Source organism: Argiope bruennichi, chromosome 7, assembly GCF_947563725.1.
Source record: "Argiope bruennichi chromosome 7, qqArgBrue1.1, whole genome shotgun sequence".
Classification (NCBI taxonomy): Eukaryota; Metazoa; Arthropoda; class Arachnida; order Araneae; family Araneidae; genus Argiope; species Argiope bruennichi.
In genome coordinates this window covers 81,718,724-81,739,836 of record NC_079157.1, presented here as the reverse complement: position 1 = coordinate 81,739,836, position 21,113 = coordinate 81,718,724, and the positions used below count along the sequence as shown (strand labels likewise).

Sequence of the window (21,113 nt, the reverse complement as noted above, 5' to 3'; positions counted from 1 at the left end):
ATTGTATTAGGCCCCATTCACTAAATGTATAAAATAAACAGTACTGGGAATAAAATCGTTATTCTTTTTTCCAATCATAATTCATACGTTTCCAAAAATGTGATAAAATAACCTTCTCACACTTTCATTTCATGCTTTATCACATTTTTCGAATTTAATCTTTACTGAGCCTCCGATTTTTTCAAACGCTTTATCAATGGGGGAAAAAAATCGGTTGCCAAATTATCGCTTTAGGAATCTTATCACTTTTGCAGTGATATGTGAATAGAAAGTTGAATGATGGGCATCAAAGAACTTAGTGGAATGATACTCTACATTATTTTCTAATCATTTGGAGCCGCGGTAGCCAGGTAAAGTCTTGTGTTCGGAGCCGCAGGTTTCGGTTCAAGACCGGATTCCATCAAAGAATTGCCGTGTAAGTGAGTCTGGGGCACGTTAAATCCTTCAGAACAAACGTCCTCACGCTAGTGGGGTGTAGAAGTTTAGAGAGGGGTGTGGTGGCTCAGGTGTCGTCCTCTTCATCTGACCGTGGATCAAAATTACTTTGGCCGTCCCAAAATAGCCCTAGCATTGCTTTAAAACGGCACTTTACTATAACTAAACATTAATCCTTTTTATTGTCGTATCCGAATTATGTTATGTGAAAGTATTATAATTATTACAAAATATGAACTTGAGATTTTGAGGAATCACTACATTTCAGACTTCTTGGAATCTGAAAAAAATATTTTTAGTATTATATCTGTGGATCTGATAGCAGCCACTTTAAATAGACTAAAGAAATTTGATACACGATTTTTTTTACCGAATTTGACTATTTCTATCAAATTTTGATTGAAACCCACGCAAAGGAAGTCTGTGTCCAACTATCGGAATAAATTTGAACACAATAGCTACAAAACTTAAAGAGCTGGATACATAGCCTTTTAGAACACAGGCTTAGCGTATAATATTTAAATTCTTGCAAATTCTGAACTAAATCTTTCGAAGGTTAAACTCTCTGTTATTCTACGTTTTCTGAAGCAATAACTTTAAAAAGTAGCAATTTAAATAAACAAAATTTGGTATATGATCGCTTTCGACTTTTCGCAAATGAAATATCAGTGATTATTCGCCAAAGATTTCACGTTAGATTTAATAAAAACCCTAATTTATGCTAAAAATTGATGCCCCAACACAAAGCATAATACAATTCGTGGCATGCCTTTTCAATATGTGTGATTCAATGTTCTTGTTGTGTTCTACAGCTCTGGTAATTTTACAGAATATTTGTTTTTGATTTTAGAAAATTCTAAGAAAGCGGGTATAATATAACTTCAAAAAAATATATTTGACGATCTTTGTATAATATTAAATATACTGAAAAGAAACTGAAAAAAATTTCACCCGAAGTGAGATTGGGAATGACGATAATAATAAAAAAATGCATAGTGTATCGTTTCTAAGCATTCCATCAAATTCTTGTCGAGTTTCTACTCGTTTTTGAATTCTATAAAGCGTAATTCAGGTATTAAGTGAGAGTATTAATAGGAAGTAATTACGAAAATTAAAAAGAAAGAAATTGTGAGAGTTAGATGATTAAGGTTTTATTTGTTTCTTTTTAAACAACATAATATATGGTATCTAAAAAATGGAAACTCTTCTTTTATATAGTGCTTGTATTGAGTGAAGGAAATTCTTCTCAGTTCATTTCTAGAGGGAAGAAATAGTTTCGAATCAGTTCTTATTTTTTGGATTTTTTGGAAATCAAAATGCAAAGCATTCCAGAAAGCAACACAAAGATGCCAAATATCAAGGAAACTTGCAAGATCCTCCATAGTTCCTGCTTTTCTGAAATAAAAAAATAATAATTTGCACACACGTAAAAAATATTAATGAAGTATAATAATTTATTAAAAGATTGATTTAACAATGTTATATTAAGTTATAAAACTTTTAAAAAATAACATACATTTATAAAAATTAGTATATATATATATATATATATATATATATATATTTCCTCATCTTATTCCTCTTATATTTTAACTGAAGCTGTGTAAAAGTTATTGCGGAATCAGTTCTACATATCGAGTGAAAGTGATGCTAGGATAGGATGTATGGATAGGTGCATTATCATCTTGGAAAATTACATCTTGTGAAACAAAATTTGCATCATATGATGGACCTAGTCTGCTAAAATTTCTCTATACTTCTCCCTAGTGATACTTCGTTTCAGGGTTGCTATTGGTCCAGCAGAAAATTACGTCATGGCTGCCCATATCATGACAGATCCACATCCATGTTTGACAGGTGGAAGTAGACAATCATGCTCATACGCTTGTGCAGGTATCCTCCAAACGCGCACGTGTCACGTTAGAGAAAAGTGCGAAACACGATTCGTCAGACCTTATTACTTTCTAGCACTTATCAATCGACCACGTTTTGCGAGTGTAATACCACTATAGACGACATTTATCTTTCACATCTGTGACAAGTGGCTTGGGAATTGCTGCTATGACAAAAATGTTCAGGTTATGAAAGTGTCTTCTAACTGTAATCACTGACACTGGAGAATCCAGATGGGTATTGAGCTCTGCGGTCATTTTTGCCGAAGTTGTCCGCTTTTTAGATATTACAATCTTCTTCAAGGCCAGTCGGTCTCCTTCACTGAGTTTCTCTTTCCACCCACTATTTTGCTTTGCTGAGCTTGTCTTGTCGCGCTGCGTGGGCACCATACCTCTAGAAGACTAAAAGTTGGGATGTTTCCATCACCCATGCTCCGGCTAGATGGGCTCCTGAAATTTGGCCACTTTGAAAATTTGGAAGGTCCGGCAGTTTACATTTTTGAAAAAAACTCCAAGAATTACAAAATTTTAATAAAGCTAACACAAAAAACCAGAATATATACATTGCTATTTATATATAAAAAAAAAACTGATGGCTCTTATTAGATTTTAATGCTTACGAAGTGCATTCAAAATGTTATTCAGAGGTATTTCCCTTATTATTTTGATGATCACCAGTATATTGTGTTCTGAGACAGTAGAACAGTTGCTAATTTCCTTGAATATGACGTCTACCCACGTACTTCTAATAACAAAATTTAACAGGCGGTTTTCTTTGAAATTAGACACACTTACAGCCAAAAGATAATCAATCATCGAATGGAATAAGATGATGCATTCTGTTTGGTATATCTGAGGTGGAAGTATTCTGGGATTGTGTTTAGAAGATGTGTCATATCCAAAACCGGTTGATGGAAAATATTTTATCATGACGTTTTCTAGACCTATTTATTGAAACTCCAACGCTATTCAGCAAATACATTCCATAAACGACCTATAATTCTTAAATACAATGAATACACTCTTGGAAACTGTACATAACATTCACGTTGTAATATCTTGATCCAGAACGATCAAACAAGAAAGTAGCATAATTAAATAATTTCTTTTATTTACAGACTTATATATTTACACAAAACAACTTTTTCTCATATAGGTTAATATTATTTACAAATTGCATACCACAGTTGAAAGTTTAATCATGAATTAGTTCCTCGATTATATCGGAGAGTAGACACCAAAGGAACGCTAATAGATTTTTAGCTCTAATGGTTACTCCAGGGGCCGTTCCAGAAATTCCCCGATCTTAATCGGATGTATCCTAACACAGAAACAATCACACAACACTTTTCAAAAAATCAGGAACAAACTCTTCGAGCATCGACGTCTCTCCGAACTTCTCCCTCCACGCCTCTGACTGCTCTCCTCTCTTCTCACCAAAAGTACCGCATTTTATTTCTTTCTGATCACCTCCTCTGACTTTCTCATTGGTGAACTTGAGTTACTTATTGCCCAATAGCTGCTCAGCAATGTTTAATCAATGGTCTCTAGTCGATCGTGGGAATGTCTGTTAAGGATCCATCTTTGTAGCTGACCTCTCCTGAATGCATGTAGATTATAATCAATTCACAGCTTACACCGGCTAAAGTCCACCTGATCTCAACACTTAATTGCAATAGTTGCTGGCAATTGATTGCTTCTCGAAATTTTGAGAAGTCCTTTCATATTGGAAAAAAGCTTAATATCTAGATGTTTTGACCTTTTTCTCCCTTGAAGATATGACGGATCTCTTTGGAACGACGAAACACACATGTGTGTCCTTTATCAAGATACAACAAATGACCAGACACGATGATTCTACTGGTGTAGAGGATCCCTGCCTGGCGGTTCTTAGGTACTTAATTATGTGTGGGAAAACAGGTGAAATTACATCTATTAGGAATGTCAATTACCATGTGAGGAAAAAGAGGAAACATTACAACATACTCGCAGATTATAAATATGTTAATTTAATGCGCTTGGATTCACATCTGAACAGCTACCTTAATAAGCTGCAGCTGTAACAGATAGGAAGTCTAATCTATGAGCACAACATGATGAACAGTACTATTGCGTAATCTTCACAAGATTATACAGCATTCAGAACATCGTGGAGATAACTTACATTATATTTTTCTGATGGAACACTTATTAATAGAACAAGGTGAGATCGAAATCGAAAAGTTTGGTCATTGAATCTTACAAATAATACTTCGGCAATAGGTTTTTTTATAGTTAGATAAGCATTTCATAGCATGTCACCAGAAAAAGAGACAACATTTTTCCTGATGTTCATACAATTGCAATATATTGTCATCATCATTAGGGAAATGAGACTGGAATTTCGCAAAAACATGCTATATTACCAGGCACAATAGCACATTCACTGGATGAGTAAGAAAAGAAATTGCAGCAAAAGAAAATCGAAGAAAAGAAATGTGAAATTTTATTCAATTTTCAAAACTTTTGTAAACATGATGTTGCCAATTAGGTCCATAATTTTTTCGAAAACTATTTTCTACTTGTAGTATTTTTACTATTCAAATTTCTTTTTTTTTTTTTTCTTTTTCTTTCTTTTAATATTTCTATATTTCTTTCAAATTCTTTTTTCTACAAAAATTAAAACAAATGTAATATATTAACAATAAAACATTTTGTGTTATTTTCAATGCACATAAAATTATTTGTAAAAAGTTATAGATTCGTATATTTAGTTATTATTATTATTATTTTTTTTTTTTTTTGGCAGTTACTAAAGTGAAAGAATCAAATTGCTTTGAGAAAGAGTGACCAGTCGGAGACAATTTTGAAGTTAATAAAAACATTTGAGTTAATGAAAGTCTTTGAATGGATCCTGTTTGTAAATAGATTACGGGATGCTCTTTTGTGAGAAAAACGTTTAACTCACGTGAGCGATCACGCACTCATAAATTCGCTGACATGTCAAATTCATTTAACTTTTTTAAATATAATTCCTTCAATTAAAGATATGATATGTTGTTGTTGGTTATATCAGTTGTCATAGACAAGCCCGCTGACGAAGGCAGCAATTTTAAACTGAGTTTTAGCGTCTCTTGCTTCGATAGCCCCATCTAGGGCCAAGAGGGCGTCATAGATAATCCAGCGTTACAGTCCTTTTCACGGAAAGGATTTCATTCATATATTTCATTCACACTTAATTTAGGTCTGAATCAGAGAACGATCACCTCTGATCCAGTAACCCTAGTGGTATTGTCTCGACTTGGAGGACTTTGTGGTTACGACAGATTTATACGTGCACCAGCTACCATATACAGGGAGAGCCTTCGGACGGCGGGGTTCGAAATCACAACCCAAGTTATGCGAAGGATATGATATAATAGAATAAATAGAAATTTCAGCGTTTAAACGATTTTCTTCATTAATTAAAAATTAGTCCTAACTTACAGTGTATATATGAAATTATTAGATTCTTTCAAGTTTTGCAGGTATTCCGTAATATTTATTAATTTCACCATGACAAAAATAAAATATTTTCTTACTATTTTTATCTTCAATTTTCTCTTCACATCTACGGCCAGTGTAACCTTCAGTGCATCTGAAAGTGATAGTAAAAAAATAACGAGAAAAAATTATGAAATGAGGCGTACACTAAAAGTACCTGTAAAAACATAAAAATAGCATTGCTTCATTTATTACGTATTCAAAATTAGTTTTCAATAAATATTACATATTTTTAGTTTGATCTCACCTCAAGAGTGTTATTTCAAGTGCATTAAGTGACACGCGTAAAATTGTTTATTAAACTATTTAGTGTTTAATAACAAATAATAACTTTTTATTAAACTCTTTAAGCATATAAAGTTCATTATTTCCGAAGAGATGAAACAAAACCCGAAACATCTTTTTAATTTTTTTCTTTAATCCTATTAATAATAAAAATGTATGCGTTTGCTTCCTACAGATCAGATTGTTTGAACTAATGCTACCAAATTCGGTATTTATATATATACATTGTACGATAGGAATGTACATCTTGAAGCTATTATTTTGGATTTTTTAAAATTTAATTTTAACTAGTTAAAAATTAAGTTTATGTGTTTATCCACAATAATTTCCTAAAATATTGCAGCATAAAAGTTATTTTTATATCATCTTGAAAATAACAATATTGCTGTTTTTTTTACAAAGCGATATTTTATTGTTGAAACAACACTCGCATTTCGTTTTCATTGTTCCAAAAATAACATTTTAACCCGAATGTTTTCGGTTCATTTTTTTTTTTGAAATTGAATAGATTTCAATATAATATATGCCTTTAATAAAATCTTTAAAATTGTGTTGTTCTTAAATTAAGATTTTTCTTTAGAACTAAGAAACAGATGAATTTTTTAAAGATTTAAACATTTTTGGAAAAAATCAATGTGGAATTTTTTTATCTCCACTTTTTAAAAATTTTGTTGATTTTTATAATGATATTATTTGACATTTAAAGATGTAGATAAAAAGTGAATCTACAGAAAAAATGCATATTGTAAGTACCAGAATTGGTAAGATTCTAATATAGTTTACTTATTTTACTTGCAGAGTTTATAGTTTAAAAATATTTTATTGAACAATCCAATATTCAAATGAAATGTAACCATTCATCTTAGTGAATCAACTAGTCACTAATAACGGCAAGGATGGAATAAATTAGCATGCATGTTTCTATGGAGATTATTTAGACAAATTAGTGCCATAATAACGATTTTTTTTACCTGCAGTTAAAGTCATTATCGATTACTTCGCATTTTCCATGTACACATTTATCTTCATTGCATATGGCTGGAATAAAAAATTTTTTCATGATTTACAAGGAAAACGGTTGCAATAATGTATCATTAAATATCAAAATTTGTATATATAAACACTTGCACTTTTAAATACTTGTTTAATTTTAAACGAAACACAGTTTCGGAATTTTTTTGGAAAACGATTTTTTTAACCGAATCTTATTTGAAGAATAATCATAGATAGGTACTCCCATCCGCACAAAGGCACATCTGGAAAAATCTGAATCTGACCGCCACGACAGCATAGACGGAAATTTTGGTTGAGTCTTAAGGACCATCACCGGTCAGTAGTACAACTCCTTCCCCAGGAGGTGGGTTCACTTGTAGTAGGTCTCGTTATTGGTATAGGGTACCGATTCTATATCATTTCTGTACTCACTAGAGCCGCGAGAACCAACCACCATTCAGTACGCTTCTCAACCCCATATCTGAAGTGTCCCGAGGGGGACTTCTTTGATCGAAAAAGATCTTCTTTGAGAGAATATATTAAATCAGAATTTAAATTATTTCATTTCTTTTATTTCTCTTTTTGGTAAAACCTTTTACAATAAGAGTCACTTTCTCACAATTGACAATCATATACTTGTTAGCTTCTATATTAGTTATTGTCAATTATTCACTTTTTTTTGCATTGATTATCTCTTTAAACGATTCTGACACCCTGGCAGTCGGAATTTTCTTTTTCAGGGAATTATTAGTTTAAATAGTTTCGCTTCCTTATTTCAAATGTTGCATGATGATGGGATATAAGTGTTGGCGATATGTGTCAGCTCAAAAATGCGCCAAATTAAATGATGGACTCGAATTGATATTAACCATATATAATTCAGCATGCGGGTTTGGACAGATGCAAGACCTATAGCAAGGGTTCATACATATTTGAAGGAAATTAATTTTATATTCATCTTTTTATGCAAAATTGACTTTTATTGAAGGTACTTCTTGTGTACAGGCGACCACCTCGCCACACTGAACGTAGCAGTATCTACAGGATTTGTTGTGGTAGAGTAAGCTAGATGTTTGTGATTTTATTATTTATAATATTTTGTTTTTATTTAATTATTTTATTTGTATTTTTTATTCTTTGTATATTTATTCATACAGTAAAGATTAATACTGAACATAGATGGCGCAGTATGCGCTAAACCATATGTATGTTTGGAATGTCGGGGAAGCGCACTTAAGTTTTTTTTTTTTTTTTTTTTTTCTTTTTTTTTTGTAAACACTTCTCCCTGAGAGTTGGTGTGAAACTGGTGCAAGCAGGCACCGCTCGCTCGTTTGTTAGCGGCAAAAGGAATTATTCGTTCGCTCTTTTGTTAGCGGCAAAAAGAAGTATTCGTTCGCTCTTTGTTAGCGGCATTTTCTACTTTAAATGTATATAGTATTATGCGTTTCCTTATATATGCGTGATCATCGTTCATGTGTGTTATTATGTGTGTGCGTGCAAAAATAAATAAGAAAGAGACAAGAAAGCATCGTTCCTTGGCTTAAAAACACACACCCAGCTACACTAGGTACTACTGGGATAAAATTGAATTGCAAAAATAATTTTAAATTTATGCTTGGTAACAAGACATCTTGCAAGGAATTTATTAACGAATTTTATCAAGGAATTTATTAACGAATTTTATCAAGGAATTTATTAATGAAATTAGGATTTTTATTACTGTCTCTTATATGTAGTATAAAAAAAAGTATAGTAATCATAAAAAAGAAAAAAAAAATTCGAACTTGAAATTTTGACGAATTTTCACGTTTTAGATTTCCATGAATTCGAAAAACAGAAATTTCGAAAATGTCCGTCTGCCTGTCTGTAATAAAGGTAACTACAGACGTTTTTATCTAGACGGATAAAATTTGGTACACTTTATTCATACTAAATTTGTAGATATTTATCAAATTTTGAGTAAACTCTTATCAGAAGAAGTCTTTATGACAAACTGTTCGAACATAGTTAAACACGATAACTTCAAAACGAAGAGACCTATATATCGTTACGGAATTTCCACGAGTTCGTTTGGATAGTGGGAGTTGTATGGTGTAAAGAACGCACAATCACCAGGCGGCAGTCGTCGGTTCCGACTACTCTGCCCTAGCAGCTGCAGCCGCCTCCTTTTATAGGTCCCAGGAGGCGGGGCTAGAAGCCTCTCAACCAATCAGGAACAATCGAGGCGTATCTCGGTTCCTACTGGAAGGATCGGGAAAATTCTCGATGTTTCAGGTATAATCTAATTTAATGCCAAAGTCGCCAAATTCGTCGCCAAGTTGCCAAATGCTCGCCAAGTTTGTCGCCAAGTTCTGTGACCTCTTATGGAACCCACTATGCTGGGAAGCCGCATCACAGATTCGTAACAATATATAAAATTCCATACACAGAATTAACAATTATAGTCTAGATACCTTCCAAATTTTATGCCAAATACATTAATGGATTGACTACGTGACGGTCTGTACTTTCAGAAACATGGAGGCAGTGGTTTAAATATATGAAATTTGATATAGGATTTTGTGACTATAATTTTATTTCTATATCAAATTTTTGTTTTAAATGATTTGGGTAAAAGGCGTCTAATACGCAAATTCGATTTTCGGATGCTATTAAACGCATGCCGTGGATTAATCGCTAAATAACTCATCAAGGACTACATGATAGATTCAGTAAAAATGCTTTATTCATGCCAAAGTTTAACATTTCATATATCTTGAAATGTTAAGGGCTTTCTCTGGGATAACACCTTTATTAGAGATTATGAGAGAAAGTTTACTCTCACTGGAAACTACTCTCACTGATTTATAACAAACAGATTATGCCAAGTTTGAAAAAATGGTAATATTTTGGAATTGTTATTGTATTTGTATGTTATTGTATTGTAATGTTACTAGGCACAATTTCATGCATTTTACCCCCAATGGAGATTTTGGATAATTCTTGGAAAGAGTCAAATTCATAAATATTATGATTTTATTTCTGCTCATGATAAATAATATTCTAGTTAAATAAAATATGCGTTTCATAAAAATTGTTTTCATTAATGCAAATAGAGCATCAATTTCATAAAATGTAAAACTAGAAATGTACGTTTTCAAACTCTTAATAGTCTTCTTCATCACTCATCAATAGAGTTATTTTGAAAAGTGTAATTATTTACCAGCACAATGTCCGTTGATTTGAATGTATCCAAAATCACAGTGGCATGCTTTTGTTCCATTCCTTCTAAAGAAGCATGATTCTACATTTACACCACAGTTGCACTCTGCAATAGAAAAAAAATTGAAGAATGATTTTATACAAAATCGAAACTTCATTCTCCGGCAACGCATTTTTTTAATAATTTACCACTTCCTAAATTATTATTCCTAAACTATTTATCCTCATTCACTTCGTAATTGATTATTCAATCTAATTTAAAATTTAATATTCAAACTCAAAAGCTACTTTTCGAAGTACATTAATAATAATGTGGGATAAAAAGATAATTTTGTTTGTTTCGAATTTTAAAAATGATAATATAACTAGCAGTATCATATATTGTTACGAAATTCCCGCGGGGTTCGTTTGGATAGTGGGAGTTATATGGTGTGGAGAACACTCAATCAGCAGGTGGCAGTAGAAAATGAAACAACGACGTTTATTTACACGAAGACACACAGGACAGCACAAAGACGCACAACTATATACAGCACAGAACACGATTATATTCAGCCGAGACGTGCAGCATACAACAGTATACACAGCAGCATACAACAGTAGCTCGACTCCGTCGCTGTTCCGCTAGTCCCTGGAAGACGAGTTTATCACTCTGTCGCATCCGACTACAACTGTCCGATCTGATTCACGACGACCCGGCAGCTGCAGCTGCTTCCTTTTATAGGTCTCAGGAGGCGAGGCTAGAAGCCTCTCAACCAATCAGGAACGATCGAGGCGTAACTCGGTTCCTACTGGACGGGTCGGGAAAATTCTCGATGTTTCGGGTATAATCTATTTTGGCGCCAAAGTCGCCAAATTCGTCGCCAAGCTCTGGGACCTCCTATGGAATCAGCTATGCTGTGAAGTCGCATCACAGATTCGTAAATATATATATATATATATATATATATATATGTAATGATATTTTAACTCTAATTTCAATTTAATTAATTTTCATAGTAACTTCATCTTAATTTAGCCATAGTAACTTCATTCTAAAATATTCTCTTATTTCGTGATACAATTCCACTGTCTCTACTTAATTAATTCAAGAGAAGCTTTGTTAAATTGTTGAATCAGCTAAAATCTAACTTTCCCACACTACGCGTGAAGAGATAACAAACCGCTGATCAAGCAAATTCTTTTTTAAAATCTCCCTGTGTTTCCCCTACCTTGTCCACCCGTGTAATGAAAATCCCTATCGAAATCTCATAATACATTAGCACTGTAAAGAAATATTTTCCCTATCAAAATCATAGGTTATTTAAGACCAGGGATAAAATATCTAAGAGCTCTTCCCTCATTCTTTTCTGTGTCGTTCTGTGTGCTCGTCGCTTGTACATATGCTTGCTTCTTCAAAATGAAATAAAACGACGTCACGAAATTAAAAGTATCTTCATTGTCTTCAAACTGCATCATGCTTCACAACAAATAATATTACATATATATAATTATATTTGATATAGTAAGCAATAAAATATAGAAATATATGAAATAAGATCAGATAGAAGAAAACAGTATACAAAATTCATCCAAAAATTACACATTCAAAATTAATATGCATAAAGTAAATGTATATATTTCTAATATTTCAATATTTGTATGGATTAAAATATGATAAGAAAAAGTTCCAATGCAAGTATAAAGATCTGAAGAATTTTGAATCATTCTAAAAAAACTAAATTTTGTATTTTTTTAGCCGGCAATGAAAAAAGTAAAAACAATCCTTAAATACTCTGAAATATTCATACGTTTTTCAACAACTAATTGCTTAATGAGTGTGACAAATACACTTTACTTTGCATACAATTAACGCATAATATGAAATATAAGTACATAACATATAATCTGAACTACAATTTTTACAACATAATTTGAAATCCTCATGTAACTTAAAACATTATGTAAATACGAATATAATAAAAAATCAAAATTCAAAGGAAGTAATATTCTAAAAACTGCCTGGCAGTTTAGCGTAGCAGTTGAAAATGATTACTTGAAGAAAATTATCAGTTATTTTTAAAAGCTTTTATAGTTATTTTATGTGACTTTTCGCCCACTTTTTGAATAAACTGAGCAACGCAAGAGTTTTTGTGGACAATCAATATATCGCAAATGGAATGTCAATTCAGTTAGTGAAATTCCAATAACAGCTTATATTTTTACAATTAAAACTTCAAAAATTATATTTTTTTACCGTTATATCTAAACATAAAAAGCAATAGATACATATAACGTAATTTTCATTAATATTTTTAAAAAATTGAATGAGCAAATTATATCACCTAAGTTGTACCATACCTTTACAAAATTCGTCAATCTGAGCATATCCAGAAATGCAGTCGCATATTTTTTTACCCTTCCAATCAAAACGACAAGATTTTGAATTTTCGCCACAATCGCATTCTGAAAGAATTGCAAAAATATGAATTGATTTATATATTTTTTATAAATTACCAACGTCTTTTCTTAATAAAAAAAATGACTTTTCGAGATTTTATATAAATCTCACAACCTAAACTTACATTACCTATAAAAGAATCAATATTTAATTTGTGATGATTTTAATAAATCGACATTTACAACTTAATCTTTATTGAAAACCGAGAGAAAAAATTAATTAGTTTACATCTCACTGCGGGATTTCTATCTACTTGAATTCCCTACATTTTGCCTTAAGAAGTCTCAAGACTCTTAAACTTCAAAGTTTTCAATTTTCTGGGTAAAAAAATATATATTCGGGTCTTATCTTTTCTGAACATTTCGGTATTAAAATTTTAATGATACTTTTAAAATTTTCAGAACTATCGTGAAAATACTAAAACAATGCGGATTAAATAACAGAAACTTTCTCTGAAAGAATGTTAAATGACATACAAGCGCAGAATTCTTTGATGCGCATAAGGATATAATACTTAAAATTTCTAAAGAAATGGAACAATTTAAAGTAACTAAGGACAGTGCCTATCTAATGCGCATTATATTGCTCAAATTTTTATTTTACTATTTTTCACTTTAACGTCATTTTTCTCAAAAAAATAAACCAAGCTTGTGCGCAGGAGTTTTCTAAAACTTTATCCTATTAATCTAAAATTCAATGTACATGCTCAAAATAAGTTCCTTTGTTAACCTATATTTCAGTTTTTAGATAAATTATTGATAAAAAAATTTTGCTTTAATTTTTATTATTATTTTTCTTAAAACTTCATGTTTTTTTAAATGCTTTAGAAATATTTTTTTCAAAAAGTTTTATAAAACAAAAATGACAGTTTAAGCTAACTAAAGGCACTTCCTATGCTTTTGAAACTTTTTAATTTGCATAACTTTATTCATATTCTTTTGCTACTAATTTTCAACTTTAATGTCATTTTTTTGAAAAAAATAATAATAAAATAAACTTGCGCACAGGACATCTCAAAAACTACTTATCCTGTTAATCTAAAATGCCGTGCACATGTCTAAAATAAGTTCTTCTATGGCTTATACATCAGTTTTTAGAAAATTTAATTATAGAAAGAAAATTTATATGAGCTTTAATGTGAACTATCTTAAAATTTTGAATCATTTTAAATAATTAGATTTTAAAGATTATTTTTCAAAAAAAATTCATAAAATGTGTGTACAACTTAAAAACTGAACATTTTTCTGCAAATTACTCTTAATTTTGCTTTAGAATCCAGCGGGTACCGGTATATCGATTTTTAAGATTTTGAAAAATTATTCAATTCTTGAAAAGAAGTTAGTTATAAATATTCAATTTATAACTTTTAAATTTTTTTTTCTTGAAATTATAGAAAACATGAGAAATATTTGATGAGAAAACATGAGATGATTATTGTATGGTTAAATTTTCAAATTTCGCAATTGTTTCGCTTGTAAATTAGATTTGTTAGAAAAGGGATGGTATTTTTGCTTCAATGGATATTTTTTAAGAATCCTGAAACCTCTTAAGTGCGAGCTATCCTTTGGCAGCATCGACCAGAGAATATTTTTTTTACTGTATTTAATTACCTGTTCAAAAATAATCTAAAAAAAAAGAAGTAAGATGTAACGTTCCCAGTTTTCCTCTCCTAATAATTGGCATTCCAGCCAGATGTAACGTCACTTGGGCCTCCTACATTGTTAAATACTTCCAGACTACCAGATGGGAGATCCTCTTCGCTAATAGATTCATGATGTCTTGTAATTAGTTTCGCCGTTTCAAAGAGATCCATCATATATTCAAAGAAGAAGAACGCCAAACCATCCAGATGTTAAACTTTTTTTCCATTATGAAGGGACTATAATTAACACGTACTACGGAAGGGACAGCTACAAAGATGAATCATTAACAAACAATCTCACGATCGACTGAAGACCATTGAGGAAGCATTGCTGAACAGCTATTGGGTGATAAGGAGCTCAAGTGCACCAATGAGAAAATGAGAGGCGGAGATTTGACGGAAATAAAATGCGGCTTTTTTTGATGAGGAGACAAGAGAGCTGTTTTAACCCTTTAAAGGGCCATTTTTTTCTAGTCATATTATGTTAAAATATTTTTAGGCTTAAAATTAGAATAAGAAAAGGGATTCATTTAGCTTATTAGATACATTTAATCTGATTAATTAATTTGGTTAAATAATAATTAAGTAACATGTCAAGACACATCATTCTGTCTGAGATAAAGAACTGAAGCATCTAAGTTTCTGACCCACTAAAAACATTTGTCAGAACTTATGCCAACCTACATAATTTCATACAAAGATTGAAAAATTTGGTGGGAAACATACTTCCCACGGCCCTAGAAAGGGTTAAGGAGGAGTCGGAGAGGCGTGAGCGTTTGGAAGGTGTTCCTGATTTTATGAGAAGCTCGGTGTGATTCGGCTTTCTTTGTTAAGATCCACCCGATGAAGATCGGTAGAATTCTGAAGTAGCCATTTGAGCTAATAGCCTGTTAGCGTTAGCGTTTTTTGTGGTGTTTATTCTCCTAATTGATCAAGGAACTATTTCATGATTCAATTTTTACTGTTGTGTAAATTTTGTAAATCATATTAACCTATATAAGAACCAAGTGGTTTTTGTGTACATATAATGCTGAAAATAAAGGAATTGTTTGTTACCGTACTCTTTTATTTGATTGGTTATTAACAAGACATTACAAAGATGTTTAATCTAGCGAAATAATGCATATTTATTCAGCCAGTGTTGGTTACTTTTATGAATCACTAAACTAAACCAATCTTTAATTTTCGGTACTAGGAATTACAGCAACATGAAGTGAATTAAATATCTTACTATGTAACAGTAAAAGTTTCTATTAGAATATTTATTAATAAAATATTATTATACAGCGTCTTTTCCGAATAATATTTTTGAAAGGGACTTGGGTTTATATTTTCATATAATAAGTCAAGCATACTTTGAGGATTTTTTCCAGCAGTTATTGAACTGGTCAATAAAATAGGCAGAAAATTAGGAGGGCCTAACGGATTTTTTTAAAAAAATTATTATGTTATGACATAGAAATAAATTTCTTATCACTATTTAACAAAAATATTTCATTTTCACATATTCTTTTAAAAAATAAACAGAATGCTAACGAAAGATTCATCAGATAAATATGAAAACGACCCTGAAGAAGTTATAGTGTGTCTTCAAACTATATGGGCAGACTATTCTTTGAAATAAAGGATAAAAAGGTAACGCAATAATAAAAAATGGTTAGTATATAGAATTATAATATAAATATTTTACATTGCAGAAAAGTCAGAGATTTCTTATAAAAAATAAAATTCAAAATCAGCTGTCTCCAAAAATGTATGAAAATATTTGCTTTTATAACAATCATACCAAAAAATATTCGCCTTTCCTGCATTCTGAGGATGCGACGTAAATACTTCAAAATATAAAATCACTGCTCGCTATTTAGTTTGCGAGTTATTAGTTAGTTAGTTATTCAATTCTCTGCAGCTGATATAGGTAGAATTTGATTTTTAATTACTCAAAATATAAAAGTTTCTGATATTGCTGAGTAAATGAAGCGTAGTACATGTAGAATTTATAAATTTCTAACTAAAGCTGAAGTGATTGTAAAAAGGCATTCAGTCCAACCATAAAATATTGGATAAGTTGAATTCTATAATAATATGTAAGTAGTTATTGTATATATTTCCATTTTTAGTCAAAAACTACAAGTGGTGTTCAAATGAAAAGGTACGAAACGACACTGTGGATACAAATCAAGACTTTATTCTAAATATACACCATATGCCAGAGCACAACGATCCCATCGATTAACGAGCCGAAGGATTCCTTGTTCCCAGAATTCCTAAGGCCGTGACGAGACCAGTCCTTCACAGTGTCCTTGAGTTCGCTGTCCGTGATGAAGCGTTTCCCTTTCAGATGTTTTTCCAGGGGACCAAATATATGAAAGTTGCAAGGTAACATGTCCGGGCTGTAGGGCGGATGGTGAGCTGCTCCTATTTGAACTTAGCCAGTTCAAAGTGTGTGATCCTGAAGACGTGTGGACGCACGTTATCATGGAGCAGAACCACACCTTCCGTGAGTAGCCCCGGCCTTTTGTCCTTGATGGACCTGCGTAGTCTTCGGAGTGTCTCACAGTACACATCGGAGTTAATGGTTCTTCTGTGCTCGCCATCCTGTTTTCACATGCACTGCCAAGTCAATCACCACGTCTGAATATGACACTCTACTCTCTCCTGTGCATGTGGGTACTAGCTCATGCTCTGATTTACGCCGGAGACTCCAATCGCATCCCTAGATGTCTCGCTACGTTCTCCCATAGCGGCATAGGTAAATATGTTAACTGTTACGTTATTACGATGTTTCGTACCTTTTCCTTTGAACATCTCTTGTAATAATGTGTAATTATATGTTGTAATTTCTGTCCAGCGAGTGTTGTAACTAAACTTCTGTCCATACACTAAGCATTTGTAGAGAATTATTCAAGAGGATATATATATATATATATATATATATATATATATATATATATATATATATATATATATATATATATATATATATATATTGAAAAACATTTTCGGTGTTTGAACACCCCTGTTAAGAAAATAATTCAATTAATCAGTGTAAAAAATATTCAAAAATAATATAAACTTTTCAACTCTTACCCTGTACAGTTGATGAGAGAATTGTTGACATAATTAAAGAATCGGTTGTACCTTTTGATGAGGTATCCATTTCTAAAGAAAGGGAAAAGAAATTTAATGTTTTCCAATTTCTGATAATTTCTGAAGTGATAATGAAACTATTTTCTTTTAAAATAAATAAAAAATATCGTTGTTCCCTTACCTACACATACTCCATTCATTTCAGTTGCGAACGATCTGCAGTTACATTTCTTCCGACCATATTCAAAACTGCATGTACCATAAGGTCCACAATTGCATTCTATAAAGTACATATTATTACAAATCTGTAATGTTGCTTCCCAGCATGGTTAGTTCAATCATTGGGAAGACCGTTTTACGATCAACTCTGTGGGATGCTGATCAGATACTGAATCAGTAATCTCAGAGGTTGGCGACAAACTTTGCGTCCATTTGGCTACTTGTCGACGAATTTGGCGACAAAATAGATGATGAAACTTCCAGAATTTTAGCGATTGGGCCTAGTAACTAGATATGCCTGATTGTTCCAGAACCTTCTCTCCCTCCTCTGGTTACTAAATAAGGCCGACAGTGTCAAGCGGAAGACGTCGTTAAGCGACTCGTGTATTGAATCGTGGAAAGAGACGGCGTAATAATTTGGATTAGTCCAGCAACGTGAAAGCGTTGTGTAGATCTCAAGCGATTGCTTAATTGAATTGTGTGTCGTGTCCTGGTGTTTATTGTATAGGCGACATCGTGTCGTGTGAGGAGTAGCAAATCGTGTATTAGAGAGTCGGCAATTGGTTACAGCTAAAGCGAGGAGATATTGGAGAATTGCAGGCGTGTGGATAGACCTTAGAGTGAAGCTACGTAGATTTCCTTCTCCTGCTGAATTCTGACTGGCTGCTTTCTCTGCTGTATTACTACCTATTACTACTTGCGGGCTACTGTCTGTTGCAGTGTACTGCTGTGTATTGCATGTGTACGTCTCGGCTGTATATTTTTATGTCGTATTCGTGTCTTCGTGTTTAATAAAAGTCGTTGTTTGCTATTAAAGAACTGTTGATTGTGTTTCTTTTATTTTCTTTTTTTGCATTTAATTTTAAAGTATAATAACGAAAATCAAATATGTATTTAAAGCTTACTTTCGTAAGATTTAATAGATGTTCTAAAAAAATGTTACAAATACAAACATTTAGTATCAAAATCACATACCGAGTTCACAAGAAGCCAACTATTGGGCCATAAGAAGGACTGGTTTATTTCAGAAAGATCAAGTGATCAACGTCAAGCAACGTTCACACGAGGCCAACTACTGCGCGCAATGGAGGATCACGTGACAGCAATGGGATAATGACAAATAGTTGTCCCAATTAGACAACCATTTGCCATTGTGAAATGGGATCACGTAATGCTTCTTAGGTAAGTTTGACCTTCCATTGTGCACAATTGTTGGCGTCGTATGAACTTTGCCTCAGAGAGTTCCTGCTGATATTGTTGAGTATCATTGGGGCAACTAGCCATTGCCCTGGCAATGTTGTTTGTGCGGCTTAATTTGGATAGACGGCCAATAGCAGAGAGACATGTAATCGCTTCTTTAGGAAAATGTTTGCTGGCTTTGCTTCGCATCAACAATACCCTTTTCGCTTAACAAATGTTTGAGAACACAATATTTATGTCTAAAATATTAATACTTAAATGAATTTACTGAGCTAAAATCAATTTAAATATAAGACCGTTTTAATTTCAAAAAGTAAAATGTGTTACCTTCGCATAATCCACCAAGTTGAGAATATCCAAAGTAGCAATTGCATACTTTGTTGGTTTCCGAATCCAAAAAGCAAGAATATGAGTAAATCCCACATTCACAGTCTAAAACAAAAAGCAACGAGAAAATAAGTTGATCTGATTCAGAACCATGTTATTGATAAAATTCTGAAGACGCTTCTGTCTTCAAAAATAATATATATTCTTTTTTGTACAGAGTATATTCTTAAAAAGTAGTTTCATGTGTTTGAATCAAATTCGGTTTCATTAAAGCTTGCATTTCACGATTTTACATCAGTTTTTCTTATCATTTCTTTTCTAAAAGCATTTATTTAATAGTGAATTGAAATGAAAAAAATATTAATGATTGGTTATTTCTTTCGTTTAAAAATGTCTCCTACTTGCTACTATTAATTCTCTTACAGAATGGAGCATCTTATTATTTTGTAGTAATATTAATATATCTCGGCTAATATACTATTTAATTTTTCCCTTATGAGAAAGATAATTACTACTTTTCTTTTTGTGCATCTGTAGAAAGCAAGCATTAATATATATTTTCAATGAATTAAAGTTTGTAACGTATTAGTTTTACATATCGCGTGATAATCTTTTATTGTTAAATAGTTTTTATTGCTAACTTATTAGTTTATCAAGACTATTGCTGTTTCAGAGAAAATGACAGATAATCAGATTATACAATATGCGACAAAATATACAGTACTGTAATGAAAAGATGAAAAAAATTCATTACTCTCATCTGTGAGTTTATTTTTCCTCAAAAGAAATTTACATACATACATATTAGCGTGTTGATTTACCACAGTATGCGTAACATAAGTGTTCAAAGTGTGCACCGCCTCGATGTAGACAATGCATATTGCTCATGCAGATTCTCAAACAAAGGTTGCTGCAAAGAGGCATGATTTTCTCACTTAACGCAGGCACAGTTCTTGGTGGATCTTCACAGTTGAGCACACCCTCCTTTAACATTCCCCTTCCATTGACACGATACACTACCAGAATGGCAAAATTCTTAACAATAGACACGGTACACTCACTACCAGAACGGCAAAATTTCTTAACAATAGACACGTTACACTACCAGAACGATGAAATTTCTTAACAACAGACATGGTACAATACCAGAATAGGGAAATTTCTTAACAATAGACATGGTACAATACCAGAATAGGAAAATTTCTTAACAATAGACATGGTACACTACCAGAACGATGAAATTTCTTAACAATAGACATGGTACACTACCAGAACAGCGAAATTTTTTAACAATAGACACGGTATACTACCAGAACGGTGAAATTTCTTAACAATAGACACGGTACACTACCAGAACGGTGAAATTTCTTAACAATAGACACGGTACACTACCAGAACGGCGAAATTTCTTAACAATAGACACGGTACACTACCAGAACGGTGAAATTTCTTAACAATAGACACGGTACACTACCAGAACGGCGAAATTTCTTAACAATAGACAGAATAACTTGTTACTTGGTGCCGTCTTATTAAACTTCTTTTGTTCACGAATGCTTCCGTATGATCGGAAATAATGCTAAACTATAAATACTGTTTCCTCCATCGAGAGACCCACTTTCAACAACAACTGCACAACACAACTTCTTTTTTATTACTGCGAACACTGGTAGCTGGAGCTATGCCTTGTCGGCAAATGCAACCACGCGTTTGAGATGCGCGAGTTTCTGTGCTGTCTATTTTGGCGCATGGCTTTGTTTTAATAATGCTTCTCTTGCAAAATATTTTTAATTTGTAATTTTGACTATCACACTTAATTTATACTATTAAAAGTATAGTAAGTAGCATTCGATATGTTCTTTCAAAAACT

At 32.3% G+C, this 21,113-nt stretch overlaps 1 protein-coding gene across 1 annotated transcript in view; it reads right to left on the bottom strand.

The window, feature by feature from the left end:
• Positions 1–1,578: 1,578 nt before the first annotated feature.
• The window catches only part of LOC129975447 (neurogenic locus notch homolog protein 1-like), a 68,164-nt gene continuing 48,629 nt past the window's right edge, over positions 1,579–21,113 (bottom strand). Inside the window, exons 31-38 of the mRNA XM_056088510.1 lie at positions 19,244–19,348; positions 17,679–17,777; positions 17,498–17,569; positions 12,669–12,773; positions 10,330–10,434; positions 7,106–7,172; positions 5,888–5,943; positions 1,579–1,830 (exon numbers count right to left, since the gene is read on the bottom strand). Coding sequence (XP_055944485.1) covers positions 1,724–1,830; positions 5,888–5,943; positions 7,106–7,172; positions 10,330–10,434; positions 12,669–12,773; positions 17,498–17,569; positions 17,679–17,777; positions 19,244–19,348 — 716 coding nt within the window. The 3' untranslated portion in view covers positions 1,579–1,723. The remainder of the gene's footprint in view (positions 1,831–5,887; positions 5,944–7,105; positions 7,173–10,329; positions 10,435–12,668; positions 12,774–17,497; positions 17,570–17,678; positions 17,778–19,243; positions 19,349–21,113) is intronic.